General features: G+C 41.1%; 1 protein-coding gene across 1 annotated transcript; it reads right to left on the reverse strand.

The window, feature by feature from the left end:
- Positions 1 to 950: 950 nt before the first annotated feature.
- Positions 951 to 12,856, reverse strand: LOC124122479 (sodium- and chloride-dependent creatine transporter 1-like). The gene is made up of 7 exons (XM_048403992.1): positions 12,670 to 12,856; positions 9,792 to 9,923; positions 8,736 to 9,054; positions 6,212 to 6,316; positions 3,888 to 4,012; positions 2,563 to 2,675; positions 951 to 1,076 (listed from the first exon to the last, which is right to left on the reverse strand). Exons 1-7 carry the CDS (start codon positions 12,854 to 12,856, stop codon positions 951 to 953), a joined length of 1,107 nt encoding a protein of 368 aa, XP_048259949.1.
- Between the last annotated feature and the right edge of the window lie 2,126 nt (positions 12,857 to 14,982).

Genomic DNA, 14,982 nt, shown 5'->3' on the forward strand with positions numbered 1-14,982 from the left:
TGGCTGTGCACATGCTTTGCAAATCCTGTAATGGACTAAAATGTGCATCACAGTTTACGAGAGGGTGAGTGAGTGAGTGAGTATGGTTTTACGCCGCTTTTAGCAATATTCCAGCAATATCACGGCAGGGGACACCAGAAATGGGCTTCACACATTGTACCCATGTCGGGAATCGAACCCGGGTCTTCGGCGTGACGAGCCAACGCTTTAACCACTAGGCTACCCGACCGCCCCCACAGTTTACGAACAGCATTTCGATTTCGTTGCGCGATTTTGATTGGACTATGCACAGACTAGTTAGTCCAGCCAAAATGTAACTTCATAATACCAGCCTAGTTCGGCAAGGGTTGAAACAAGACTTTCATAGAGCGTTAACTCTCTTGCCTCGGGAAGATGGGTGTCATGATGCCATCGTGGATTTATCACCAAAGTTTCAGCACCGCTTTTGACTTTTCTGCCACCTGAAGCTGACACGCAGTAATTTACTGGTAACTAAACTACTGTTATGGCATATGTGAGTGAGGGAGTGAGTGAGTGAGTGAGTTTGGTTTTACGCCGCTTTTAGCAATATTCCAGCAATGTCGCGGCGGGGGATACCAGAAATGGGCTTCACACATTGTACCCATGTCGGGATTCGAACCCGGGTCTTCGGCGTGACGAGCGAACGCTTTAACCACTAAGCTACCCGACCGCCCCTGTGAGTGAGTGACCTGGCTGTAACGCCGCTTTGAAGTATTCTAGTCACGTCACGGTATGTCAGCTTAATGTGGAGGAAAGTCCGGAGTGTAGTCTCTCAGACGTTTACCACTTAAGTGAAACCCACGGGCAAACCAAGAAACGTGATCAGGGAATCGAACCCGGTATTCGAACCCGCAATCATATGTTTCTGACATACCCAAGGGACATAAGCTGAGAAACCGCGCGGGTTCACTGATCCCACGAAACTCATCTCAGGGTACACGCATACCCAACCTACCATAGCACCAGCCCACAACCAGACATTCCATCGTTCCGACGACAAAACAGCCAACGGCACCAACATACCAATCACACAACTGGAATATGTACACTCCTGCCTGGAATAATAAGCAAAAAATCAGTGATATTTTGAATGAAATAAAATATTATCTAATATTGCACGTGCAAACCCCCAAATGAAACAGTATGATACGGTATTGTGAACGAATTCCAATAATGCAGACAGATTATCCATCGAATTCGACGTAACACACTCGTCTTAGAAGATGGTGACATGTTAAATCTGAAGTATTGTTGAGAACGCTGTTCAAGGTGATGACATTCACTCCTCCTTTGGGGAAGTGCCTTAAATATCATATATATATTACTTATGTATACTGACCCGTGAAGATCCGGGGTAGAGCAGGTTTTCAGCAATCCATTCTTGCCGTAAAAGGCGACTATGCTTGTCGTGAGAGGCGACTAACGGGATCTGGTGGTCAGGCTCGCTGACTTGGTTGATGCATGTCATCGATACCAATTGCGAGGACAGATGCTCATGATATCAATCACTGGAGTGTCTGGTCCAGACTCGATTATTTTGACCGCCGTCATATAGCTGGAATATTGCTGAGTGCGGCGTTAAACAACAAACCAAAAAGATCTGTGAAGATCCGGGTAAGAGACTATGCTTGTCGTAGGAGGCGACTAACGGGATCGGGTGGTCAGGATCGCTGACTTGGTTGATGCATGTCATTGTATCGATGCTCATGATATCAGACACCTTATTGTCTGGTGCGGACTAGATTATTTGCAGACCGCAATGTAGCTTGAATATTGCTGAATGGGTTAAACAACAAACAAACAAACAAACAAACTCATGCTTATGCATGTGATCAGCATGCACACGAGGACGTGCGTGGGCCACAGAAAGGCGTCACCTACTCACTGATCGCGATACTCACACTTGTGGTGAAAGGAAGCCCGACGAGAAACACAGCTCCCAAGAACACGGCAGCCAGAACAGTCTGGAGGTGTTTCATGTGAAGCCGGCGTGGCCAAATATCTTCTATACACGCAATGGTAGCCTCGATATTTGCAAACTGTTCCAATATAGTATAACAATACATAAATACAGTCGACGTGGCAAACTTATAAGTATTTGATACTGATCTCTCAAACATCCTCAACATTAATTATATCAATAAATGCCCTGAACCCATTCGGTGTCATCGTTTCATTTTGTGTCCGATTCGAAAGGTTCGAGACTAAACATAGACGCCCAATCAAATGACGCGAGAGATGTTCTGTGATAAGTCAGTGAAGGGAGAGATGACGATACTGACGTTATGATAACGAATAGGTCCGGGACATTTATGGTAAAAATGCAGGTATTATACAGAGGACACTGAAGGAAGTTCTCAAGAAAATCTCAACATATCATCATTTCAAAATCCCATTTGGATCGATGCTCATGATATCAATCACTGCATTGTCTGGTCCAGACTCGATTATTTACAGACCGCCGTCATATAGCTGGAATATTGCTGAGTGCGGCGTTAAACAACAAACAAACAAACATAATTTCACAGCAAATTGAATCACCATTGAATCGATGCCCATCATGAGGACCACCAGGAAGAAGAGCAGGGACCACAGCTGGGAGGCCGGCAGCAGCGACACTGCCTCTGGGTACACGATGAACCCAATGCCAGGACCTGTACAGACATCATATCAGTCGTATCAAACATATCATAGCATGTCATATCACGTTATATCGGGGCGGTGGGGTAGCCTAGTGGTAAAAGGGCTCGCTCGTCACGCTGAAGACACGGGTTCGATTCCCCACATGGGCACATTGTGTGAAGCCCATGTCTGGTGTCCCCCGCCGTGATATTGTTGGAATATTGCTAAAAGCGGTGTAACACCAAACTCCTTCGCTCACATTATATCACGTCACGTCATATATTACATGTCCAGATTGTATTAATGGGTAGGCATTAATGTAGTGCGGGAATGGTATGAGCCAATCAACTCCTATCAGACATAATCAGAAATGAATCTGTTGATTGAACGTTGGTATTAGTGACTGTGTTCATTGAAATATTACAATCATAATCCCTGGATAATATTTCAATATGAAGATTAAATAACAGATCTTGGAGAGTGATTATGCTCTGTCGTTTATGTTATAATCGTAAAATAGTGTTTACTTGTTTTGGAGCCATATTGGAATATTTTGTTTGCTGTTTAAGGCCGCACTCAGCAATATTACAGCTATAATGACGGCGGTCTGTGAATAATCGAGTCTGAACCAGACAATGCAGTGATTGGCATCATGAGCATCGATCCACGCAATTGGGATGCGATGACATGCAATAACCAATTCTGCGCCCTCGGTAAATCTGTTGAACTGTGATGGGAACATCCCTAATGCTAAGTAGCCTTTAAATTGACTAATAATTTCCCACCTTCTACATAAGGAGATGAATACCAATCAAGAATGTGGCCTTTGCTGCATTTTAATTTGATTTTGCTTCCCAAACACACTTTAGTATTGTCTAAACTATGTACAATGCATCCATAACTTGATACGTTTTCCCGAACAACCTGCACAAGATGTCTTGGATTTTGTTGATGTGTAATGTCCTGAATGCGTACACCATAAAATGTGAAACCAGTGGAAGAATTGTTTGTATAATTCAATTTACTGTTATTCCCATGCATTGAAGATACCATTTTAAAGGACACGATGCACCAACCAAGTCAGTGGGCCTGACTACCCGATCCCGTTAGTCGCCTTTTAACGGCAAGCATGGGTTGCTGAAGACATACATGTATTCTATCCCGGATCTTCACAGGGCGTATATTGGAATAATTATATGATGGGGATACATGGGGTTGAGGACAGACTCTGATTCCTAACTCACCTGAGGTGATGACATCAGCTACCGGTCGTCCTAGGTCATGCGCCAGGAAACCCACAGTCGCAAATACCACAAACCCGGAAAACACACTTGTCAACTCCGCTATCAGAGGGATTAGGAAAGAATCTCTGCAAACGTGTAACACCCAACATCAAATTTTAGCAAACTACAAACATCCACCATACGTTAGACATTTATTAGTCATATAAATTTAAATGGATCAGCTTGAACAAATACACAGATATGTTCCCTAATTGACTGAAACAGCATAGCACGTTTCTGAGATAAGTACATACAGTATAATACAATGTTAGATTTTCCAAAAGAGCTACTTTGTGTGATTTGTTTGTTTATTTGTTGTTTAACGCCGCATCACCATATTCCAGATATATGACAGCGGTCTATAAATAATCGAGCCTGGACCGGACAATCAAGTGATTGACATAATGCGCATCCTTACACGCAATCGGGATACGACGACATGCATCAACCAAGTCAGCGGGCCTGGCAACCCGATCCCGTTGGTCGCCTCTTACGACAAGCACAGTCGCCGTTTACAGCAAGAATGGGTTACTGAAGACCTATTCTTAACCGGATCTTCACGGGTATATAGCGTTCAGAAGAGTTACCCAACCTGACAATGTTGTTATGGGGAGAGTTGTGGCTTGTCAAGGTGATAATAGTGCCCCACGCAGGACCCACAGAGAAGAACACTTGAAGAAGTCCTTCCAACCACACCTGTGGAAATAAAACCGTGGGATGTGCAGCTCTTGTTACCATGACGACATTCACAGACGTGTATCCGAGAGGAAGAAGAATATACATCGAAATAACACAAGTAACTTTACGATACACCTGCACAGCATATAGATACATGTATCAATAAACAGTATGACCACCACATGGATTATTTACAGACCGCCGTCATATAGCTGGAATATTGCTGAATGCGGCGTTAAACAACAAATAAACAAAACCACCACATGAACATTAATTTCAAATGAAACGAAGAATAATCAAGAGATGCATAATAAATATCTATCACAACTTTTTTTCCATTGTTGGAAATGTTTGAGACGGCAGGTAGCATATATCCATCCAGTTCTGCACATGAAATGACTTCTCACCTTATCATAACTTGATAACTACTTACCTGTGAGTGTTGAAGACGGTTAAAATCTGGAGTAATGTAATACATAATCCCTTCCATTGAACCCGGCTGCATGCACGCCCTCACCAGCAGCACCGGCAACAATATGTAGGGCATCAACGTCGTCACATATACAACCTGTTGATACATATACTTTTTGTTAAATGGCTGTACGTGGGCCCCTAAACAGATTTGTTTGTTTGTTTGTTGTTTAAGGCCGCACGCAGCAATATTCCAGCTATATGACGGCGGCCTATTAAATAATCGAGTCTGGACCAGAAAATCCAGTGATTGACATCATGAGCATCGATCCACATAATTGGGATGCGATGACATGCAATAACCAATTCTGCGCCCTCGGTAAATCTGTTAAAAACGGGTAAACTCGGTAAAACTGTGATGGGAACATCCCTGATGCTAAGTATCTTTTAAATTGACTAATAATTTCCCACCTTCTACATAAGGAGATGAATACCAATCAAGAATGTGGCCTTTGCTGCATTTTAATTTGATTTTGCTTCCCAAACACACTTTAGTATTGTCTAAACTATGTACAAAGCATCCATAACTTGATACGTTTTCCCGAACAACCTGCACAAGATGTCTTGGATTTTGTTGATGTTTAATGTCCTGAATGCGTGCACCATAAAATGTGAAACCAGTTGAAGAATTGTTTGTATAATTCAATTTACTGTTATTCCCATGCATTTTAAAGGAAACTTAAGTATACGTGTGCTTATAATCACTATTCAACATGAATTATGATTGGTTTGTTGGTTTGTTGTTTCACGTCCAGACTCGATTATTTACAGACCGCCGTCATACAGCTGGAATATTGCTGAGTGCGGCGTGAAACAACAAACCAACCAACGAACCCATTGCGTTGATCGATGCTCATGATGTCAATTACTGGATTGTCTGGTCCAGATTAGACTATTTACAGACCGCCGTCATACAGCTGGAATATTGCTAAGGATGGCGTTAAACAACAAACAAACAAAACATTGTGCATGAAGAATATGGAAGGGACAGCAACACACAGAGTACACAAGATGGATATGAAGACATTAAAGAAGAAAGTGTTTCAGAACATGCGGGGGTAGTCGCTGCAGATGTTGGTGTTGGTGTTGGTGGTAGCATTGACAGCACTGATGACACTGATGACATGGAGCCACACCTGTGTTGGGCAACGTCCTCATTGTTTCTGCGTACAGTGTGCAACAGAACATAGGCAAAGGACAGCCCCTTGAGAAAGTCGAAGTACAAGAAGCTTTGAACAATGCTGAATGACAGAGGAGCTTGGAAAATAAATCATTATCAGATAAAGAAAACTCGCATTCTTGGCCTGGCAGACACAAGAGGTGAAATAGTGTGGTAGAGGAGGATTGTGGACAGGGAAAAAATGCCAGACATCTGGTTTGTGGATTTCGCCCAAATCCACCTGGTTTTGAATACATGGGACACACATGGCAGTAACAATTATCTCATTTCAGATAAATTTCATAATCAAGTAAAAGCCTTCTCATTACTTCCCAGCTTGCGACCACTGTACCGCTAATATGCCAGAAAAACCTGCCAAGGCCGTCGGGGCAGATTTCCGCCATATTCTGCAAAAGGACAGCCCCAGCTTATACACATAACCTCTGGCACATGAACTTTGACTCTGCTATTCAAATACTCAACAACTGTTAACATTCACAGAGTGAGTGAGTGAGAATGGTTTAACGCCGCTTTTAGCAATATTCCAGCAATATCACGGCGGGGGACACCATAAATTGGCCTCACACATTGTACCCATGTCTGGAATCGAACTCGGGTCTTCGGCGTGACGAGCGAACGCTTTAACCACTAGGCTACCCGACCGCCCCTTAAACATTCAAAGAGAGCAGCTGAACTATTTGTCAAAGCTACAAAACTGTGTGTTTGTTTTTGACAAAAGTTTGCATGCTTAATCACACTGTCACCAGCTCCATCTTCATTTGCCACTCTACATTTGTGAATTCTCGTGAAATCTCGCACTATTTGCAATGCAGTTTCAGATTTAAACATAAGAAAGCAGACGTCTTTGACCAAATACTGTAGTTACTCTGCATGTTTGTTTGCACCAAACAAGGGGCTTTATAGATTATTCCCAATTTGGAAATCGAACCCGGAGATTGGGCGTGACATACTAATGCTTTAACCACTAGGACTGCCTCCGTGGTCTAGTGGTAGAGCGTCCGCCCGGAGAGCGGAAGGTTCGGAGTTCGATCCCCGGCCGCGTCATACAAAAAGACGTTTAAAGATGGTATTTGTTGTTACCCTGTCTGGCGCTCGGCATTAAGGGGCTAAAACAAGGACTGGTCGGCTCGGAGTCAGTATACTGTGTCTGAGTAGGGTATTCATGTTAAACTGCGGCATGGTATCTCAGTGAGCTAGCACTATTAATCGGCATCAGTCCGGACTAGTACAAGCAGCCACACAAACACACACACGTACGTTCACGTCGCTATATAAGTGCAATAATCTTGGACGCGACGTTAAACCCCATTTCACCTCACCTCACCTTTAACCACTAGTTACACAACCTCGTTGAAATAGCTCTTCTATCATTATATTTTGTCACATCTATACCATTCTGATTGAGGTTTTCCATTATTCAAGACGGACATGAGTATGGGTTTACTCCGCTTTCAGCAAGAGTCCAGCCTTTCACGGAGGCGGGATACGAGGCGGACATCATCGAGCTTCACACATTGTGTCAAAGTATGGGACACCACAAGGGATATGTCTTACAAAAGTGAGTGAGAGAGTTGGGTTAGAAGCCGCTTTTAACAGTATTCCAGTATATCGCGGTGTGTCATCTTAATATTGGAGGAAAGCCCGAAGTGATGCAGGTCTCAGATGTTTACCACTTCGGTGAAACCCACGAGCACGGGTATCGTGCTGACAAACCTAGAAACATAATCGGGGCGAACTGGGATTCGATCCCACAATCATTTCTGGCGTGCCCAAGGGACGCAACTCTGCACAGCGAATCGCGGCGCATTAGACGACTGGGCCACCCGTCCCCCCTTTTTACTAAAGAGATACGATAGATAAATGTTGGTTCACATTATTAACTATACCTTGCCAATAGATCGAATTCCTTTCATGATGCAAAGAAACATCAACACGCATGTAATAAACCAGCAGACAAGAAGATGAAGCTGAACAGGGCCAACATCATCTAGCCCGGAGGAGATTCCCAGCACTTTGTTTCTAAAACAGTCAGTCAGTTTAAATTCACATTTCCTTGATATACAAACCTGTCGACAAAATGACAGTAAAGAATATCCAGTAACATGCCAGAGGTCTGTATTCAAACTGTCACGAGGACAATTAATAGATTAATAGACTATTACATAAAGACTAAATTGCACGATCGGGCTAAAGACCGTCAGAATCCAAAGTTCAGTAACCCTCCTTGAGACCATGGCACAGTACGTAATAAAAGCAAAAAAAGCCCTTTCAATATTCAGATGAAATCTCTGCCAAATTCTGAGTTGATTGTACGATGCCGTCTATATCAGGTGCATGTGTTAATGGTTCTCTTTGACAAAGTCAAATGAATGATTTCAATGTTAATGCGAAACCATACACAGAAATAGTGTATATTCTTTGATTCGTGCATATGTAAGTCTAAAACGTAATATTTGTTCCAATAATAGATATAAACTTACTGCCAGAATTCCTCTGCTGCTGTATGTCCAAGTACCGTGATCAACCCATGGTCATGGGATACATTGGCGTCACCATACGTGTCTGTGAGAGCTGATGCTGATCTGTTTATGCTGATGGCACCTACATCTGCCGATACGTTCGCGCCACGTCTTAAATCACCAACAGCCACACACTGGGGTGTGTTCCATGAGTTGCCACAGGTGGTCCAGGGCAGGACGGTGGAGAATGAGCTGTAGAAGTAGTAGAGGGCCCAGGCTAACAACATGCTGAGGTACGGGATGCAGTTGCAGCTGAGAGTCATGATACAAATTCCAATACCTGCATATATGTAGAGCAAATGCTATCATTCTATGTATGGGTGTGTGTTTACATTTAAACGTGACATATTATCGCATCAGTTATGAAGTTGGAATTTAAATGATTAAAATTCATAGAAGCCTCACTGTATCAGTGGCACAATGAAGTAAATGTGAGAGATGCTGAATTGATATCGTGTGTTTCTTATGACTATGATGATGGTTTTGTTTCTATTTGAACTTTGTTAAACCTAACGTGAGCCTTTTCACTAGAATGAGTGAGTGAGTTCAGTATTTCAGTTTTACCTGTTTTTAGAACTCACAAGCACGGGTATGGTGTTGAGAAACCTTGAAAAAAACACTTCTGTGCGTACACATGGGACGCAACTCTGCACAGCGAATTGCAGCGCCTTAGAGGACAGGGCCACTCATGCCCACTTTTCACAAGAAGTGAATATATTCACATATATAATAAACAATGGCCATTACTTGCCATGACCTGTCATTTGCCAGAAGGCCTCATCGAGTTCGACAACGTATGGATGCTCACTTGGGGAAAACACATGTAAGTTTAAGACGGGTCTTAACGTGAAATGTCTCTTCATAAGAAAGTCATATGCATTTCGAGATTTGGAAAACGTCTGAGACCTGCATCACTTCGGGTTTTCCTCCAACATTAAGCTGATATGCCGTGATATAACCGGCGTTAAACCCAACTCACTCACTTACTATAAGCTGTTTGAAGTCTGTCATACTGACCTTTCATCAGTGGACACATCGCCCACACTCCAATTGGACCTTGACGGGAAAATTGACCAAGAGACGCCTCCAAGAAGAACAGTGGAATGGCCACGATGATGGTGAAGAACATGTGGGGGATGAGAAACGCACCTGCAACAATACCAATAAGATACATCTAGGTATTCTTGTACATGCTTCTTTGGTCTCAATATTGTGATAACAGAGGCACCAAATGTTGAAATTGTATCGAAAATTCTTGTAGTTGATGTTTACTGATCTATGTAATCTGACAAATCAATGTTAAACAAATGTTAACATTTTAGGACCGACGGCCATACTTATTATCAAATCATGCTTTGAAACAAGTAATAATCATCATTATTTAAACTGTCCAATGATCATGATCAATATGTACAAATATACTTCTGTGTAATTGTGACTTCACTTCGTTCTCCCATTATTTCATCATTTGTAATAAAATTTAGACCGTAAGCGCCAGAGAAGAACCTGTCTCGGTTATCCCACAAAACAGATTCCACTAGGTTTAAAATGTATAACAAAGGTGAAAATAACATGAATGGATCACTGACAATCAGATGTCCTGCCGCACCGGTAGCACCATCCACTCACAGAGTTTATGCGTGTACAGACCACCATTACATTGTGCGTGTACAGACCACCATTACTTTGTGCGTGTACAGACCACCATTACATTGTGCGTGTACAGACCACCATTACATTGTGCGTGTACAGACCACCATAACATTGTGCGTGTACAGACCACCATTACATTGTGCGTGTACAGATCAACATTACATTGTGCGTGTACAGATCAACCTTATATTGTGCGTATACAGACCAACATTACTTTGATCTTGTACAGACCAACATTACATTGTGCGTGTACAGACCAACATTACATTGTGCGTGTACAGACAAGCGCATTTTAATTATATTTGATAAAAAAAGACAAATTCATGTTAAGTAATGTTCAACGCATGGCAGAAAAAGAACAATGAACATCAGATACAGCATACCATCTGACCTGATTCTTATTCGTTTGCGTAAAAATAAATTAGCTACCATGAAACATAGTAAGTAACATGTTAATATTTGAAGTATTGGTATGTTACAAACTTAAATATTTTGTTATATTTGAAGTATTGGTATGTTACAAACTTAAATATTTTGTTATATTTGAAGTATTGGTATGTTGTAAACTTAAATATTTTGTTATATTTGAAGTATTGGTATGTTACAAACTTAAATATTTTGTTATATTTGAAGTATTGGTATGTTGTAAACTTAAATATTTTGTTATATTTGAAGTATTGGTATGTTGTAAACTTAAATATTTTGTTATATTTGAAGTATTGGTATGTTACAAACTTAAATATTTTGTTATATTTGAAGTATTGGTATGTTGTAAACTTAAATATTTTGTTATATTTGAAGTATTGGTATGTTGTAAACTTAAATATTTTGTTATATTTGAAGTATTGGTATGTTACAAACTTAAATATTTTGTTATATTTGAAGTATTGGTATGTTACAAACTTAAATATTTTGTTATATTTGAAGTATTGGTATGTTGTAAACTTAAATGTTTTGTTATATTTGAAGTATTGGTATGTTGTAAACTTAAATATTTTGTTATATTTGAAGTATTGGTATTTTACAAACTTAAATATTTTGTTATATTTGAAGTATTGGTATGTTACAAACTTAAATATTTTGTTATATTTGAAGTATTGGTATGTTGTAAACTTAAATATTTTGTTATATTTGAAGTATTGGGATGTTACAAACTTAAATATTTTGTTATATTTGAAGTATTGGTATGTTACAAACTTAAATATTTTGTTATATTTGAAGTATTGGAATGTTGTAAACGTAATATGGTTACTGAGTTTAATTTAGATTTAACCTTGGAACAAACGAGTTTCTTCAGGATAGATCTGCGTCTCTTTATCTTGCAAATTGGTCTCTGAGATGACAGGCATGAGCCCGCCGCACTTGTCAAGTGTAACTAACTTCCAGCACGTTCTACACAGTACTAGAACAGTCCAGTGTCATTAGTAACATCCATGCTATTCGGAAGCTGACAGATAATTCGGGCATCTAAATATAATAATATCCTCCTCACTGCTTACATTATATAGTACTACATTCCTGACAACGAACCATTGTCGAAATACAATTCAGTGAACATCTACTGAATCTCAACAGAAACAATGTAATACAATTACAATTATTGTACGACAATAAGTTACACTGCCATATAACACTGATATTAGTCTAGAGCAGAAGCTTGACTGCAACGATGATGATAAGGCTAGCTTAGCCCTTTGCTACAACGTGCACGTCTGAACATGTGTATATGTGATGTGAGAGATGTGATGTGATTGTATCAACCGCGGAATTCGTGTCCGGAAATGTCTGTAAATCCGATCATAACATTCATGACAAGGGTGCATTTGCATACGACAATAAACAATAGTTATGTGTCACAAAGGTGTACCTCCAAATGAAATAACCACCCAAACTTTATTCACACTGGAAATCATCACACGCAAATCCAACTGTATTTGCGTTTGTGTCACCGGTGTAAAATCGTCTTTTGGTCCCATTGCTAATCTCTTTTCTTTGGAGATAATGCAACCCCGATCGGTAGGTCAGGTTCGATGACTTGTATCATCATTCTCCGACGGGGTGGATAGGTTATCATAACATCAACCACTTAATTGTCTGGCCGAGACTCGATGAATTACAGGCCGTCATCAGTTGGAATATCGCTGAGTGTGGCGTCAAAACAAAACAAAACAAAACATGTGTCATGTTCTGAGCTTCGAGCTTTGATGTAGTTATGTGGTTGTGATAATAAGTGAGGGCTTACCTCCACCGTTTCTTTGACAGACATAAGGGAACCGCCACAGGTTTGGCAGACCCACTGAATAGCCCAGAAGAGCAATGGTACTCTGGAACTTGTTGGACCATTGTGCCTTTGCCATAGTTTCCCCTTTATACTGCTCACTGGTACTCTCCTGGAGAGGCACAATGTCGACCTGCTCTTTACCAATCATTGTTGCAATATGGCTGCAGACAGCTCGACACTTTAAGCATCGCTAATTATTCAGGCAGTAATTAGGTCATCAGAAACGATAAATTGTAATGAGACACCAGCGGGTAATGAAATTGAAATCGGTTGAATACAGTGAAATAAAATATAAGTGCTTTCTCTTGAAGGTAACGCCAGATGTAAAGGGAGGTTATTCAAGGTTGGGTGCGCTACCGGAAGGGATATACATAGCCCGGGTACTTCAGTCTCTTCTGTGGTGTCGCCGTTACATTGCCGTCTGTTTATTCTCGTTATTAACTTTGCCACGTGTTTCTGTCACCATCTTATTATGGAGCCATCCTCAGACATAAACAAGAAACTTGATAGTTTTCTACCACAGTTATCCACATCTCAAGAAGAAATTGACAGGTCTGCTGATTATAAACCTGTTAATTTACAAGATAACATGGTTCGAATAGCGGCAGAAATTGAGAACCTCAAAACTGAAGAATAATCAATTGCGTATGGTAACAGGAAGGGCACCGATTTCAGTAACATTTCAATTCAGAGACCCTTAAAAATTGGAAGCAAATGACATTTGCTGTTTCTTACTCAAATTTGGACTACTTGCGCCGAGGTCTCACGCATTGAGCGTAGAAATATGCTGATGAAGCTAGCCGACTCATCAGATGAAGGTGGGAGACGGTCCGCCAATATGATTGTAATGAACTTGCTGATGATTCTACGGATGATTGGCGTATTTCTAGAGCGCAAACCAAAGCTATCAAGAAATTGGACAAAAAGAAGTCAAATCATCAAGACATGCCCTAACAAATTTGCAAGACTAACAGCGACTGTTACGCAGGCTACGTTTGGGGACGGGGCTTATCCAGCCAAACTCTTTCAAGGACGTCTTTTTGGCTCGAGACTTTGGAGCGGCACGTGTTTTAAGTGCGGAGAACTCACCAACATTCGTCACCACTCGCATGTTTCCGTAATCTGTAACAAGGCTCGTCCCCAACTCGAAGGCGCAAGCCAATCCGAATGCGCGTCAGGATATGGGTACTTCGATCAATTTAATCCCGAGTTATTTCTTTTTGGCAATATATCGATCCACGCAATTGGGACCGATGACATGCATCAACTAAGTCAGCGAGCCTGACCACCCGGACCAGTTAATCGCCTTTTACGATAAGCATAGTCGCCTTTTACGGCAAGCATGGGTTGCTGAATACCTATTCTACCCCGGATCTTTACGGGTCATATTATCAAGGGGGTATTGGGGGGTCCGTCTGTCCGTCTGTCACATTTCGTTTCCCGAGAAAAACACGAAAACCATGAGAGATATCTTAACCAAACCTGGCACATAGATAGGTCTAGTGGTGAACTGGTGCCTTTTGATAGTTTGGGATTTTGGAGAAAAAAATCTTTTCGAGTTTCCCTTGCAACGACTTTGACTTGCTCGTTTCCGGAGCGCTAGCAGATCTTGAAAACCGTACACTATTTCTTCACCAAACTTGGCACATAATAGGTGCCTTTTGATAGTTTGGGGTTTTAAAAAAATTAATTTTTTGAAGTTTCCCTTGCAACGACTTTGACTTGGACTGAAAATGGCGGAAGTGCTCGTTTCCGGAGCAGATCTTGAAAACCGTACATTATTTCTTCACCAAACTTGGCACATAACTGGTGCCTTTTGATAGTTTGGGATTTTAAAAAACCTTTCGAGTTTCCATGGCAACGACTTTAACTTAGACTGTAAATGGCGGGAGTGCTTATTTCCGGAGCAGATCTTGAAAACCGTACACTATTTCTTCACCAAACTTGGCACATAATTGGTGCCTTTTGATAGTTTGGGATTTTAAAAAAATAATTTTTTTCGAGTTTCCCTGGCAACGAATTTGACTTAGACTGAAAATGGCGGTAGTGCTCGTTTCCGGAGGAGATCTTGAAAACCGTGCAATATTTCTTCACCAAACTTGGCACATACAGAGGTCCAGTGGTAAACTGGTGCCTTTTGATAGTTTGGGATTTTGGATAAAAAATCTTTTCGAGTTTCCCTGGCAACGACTTTGACTTAGACTGAAAATGGCACTGTAATCATTGATGTGTGTTTCTGTGAAGCATGCGTTGAAGTAATTAATCACAGATTCC

Source organism: Haliotis rufescens, unplaced genomic scaffold (assembly GCF_023055435.1).
Source record: "Haliotis rufescens isolate VD_foot unplaced genomic scaffold, xgHalRufe1.0.p SCAF_30, whole genome shotgun sequence".
Lineage (NCBI taxonomy): Eukaryota > Metazoa > Mollusca > Gastropoda > Lepetellida > Haliotidae > Haliotis > Haliotis rufescens.

Coding starts and splice junctions, on each gene's coding strand:
- LOC124122479 (XM_048403992.1), bottom strand. CDS start 12,856: ATGATTGGTAAAGAGCAGGTCGACATTGTGCCTCTCCAGGAGAGTACC. Junction 4,013..6,211: donor GAGGACGTTGCCCAACACAG/GTGTGGCTCCAT, acceptor ACACGTTTGCAG/AGATTCTTTCCTAATCCCTC. Junction 2,676..3,887: donor AGCTGATGTCATCACCTCAG/GTGAGTTAGGAA, acceptor ATGTCTGTACAG/GTCCTGGCATTGGGTTCATC.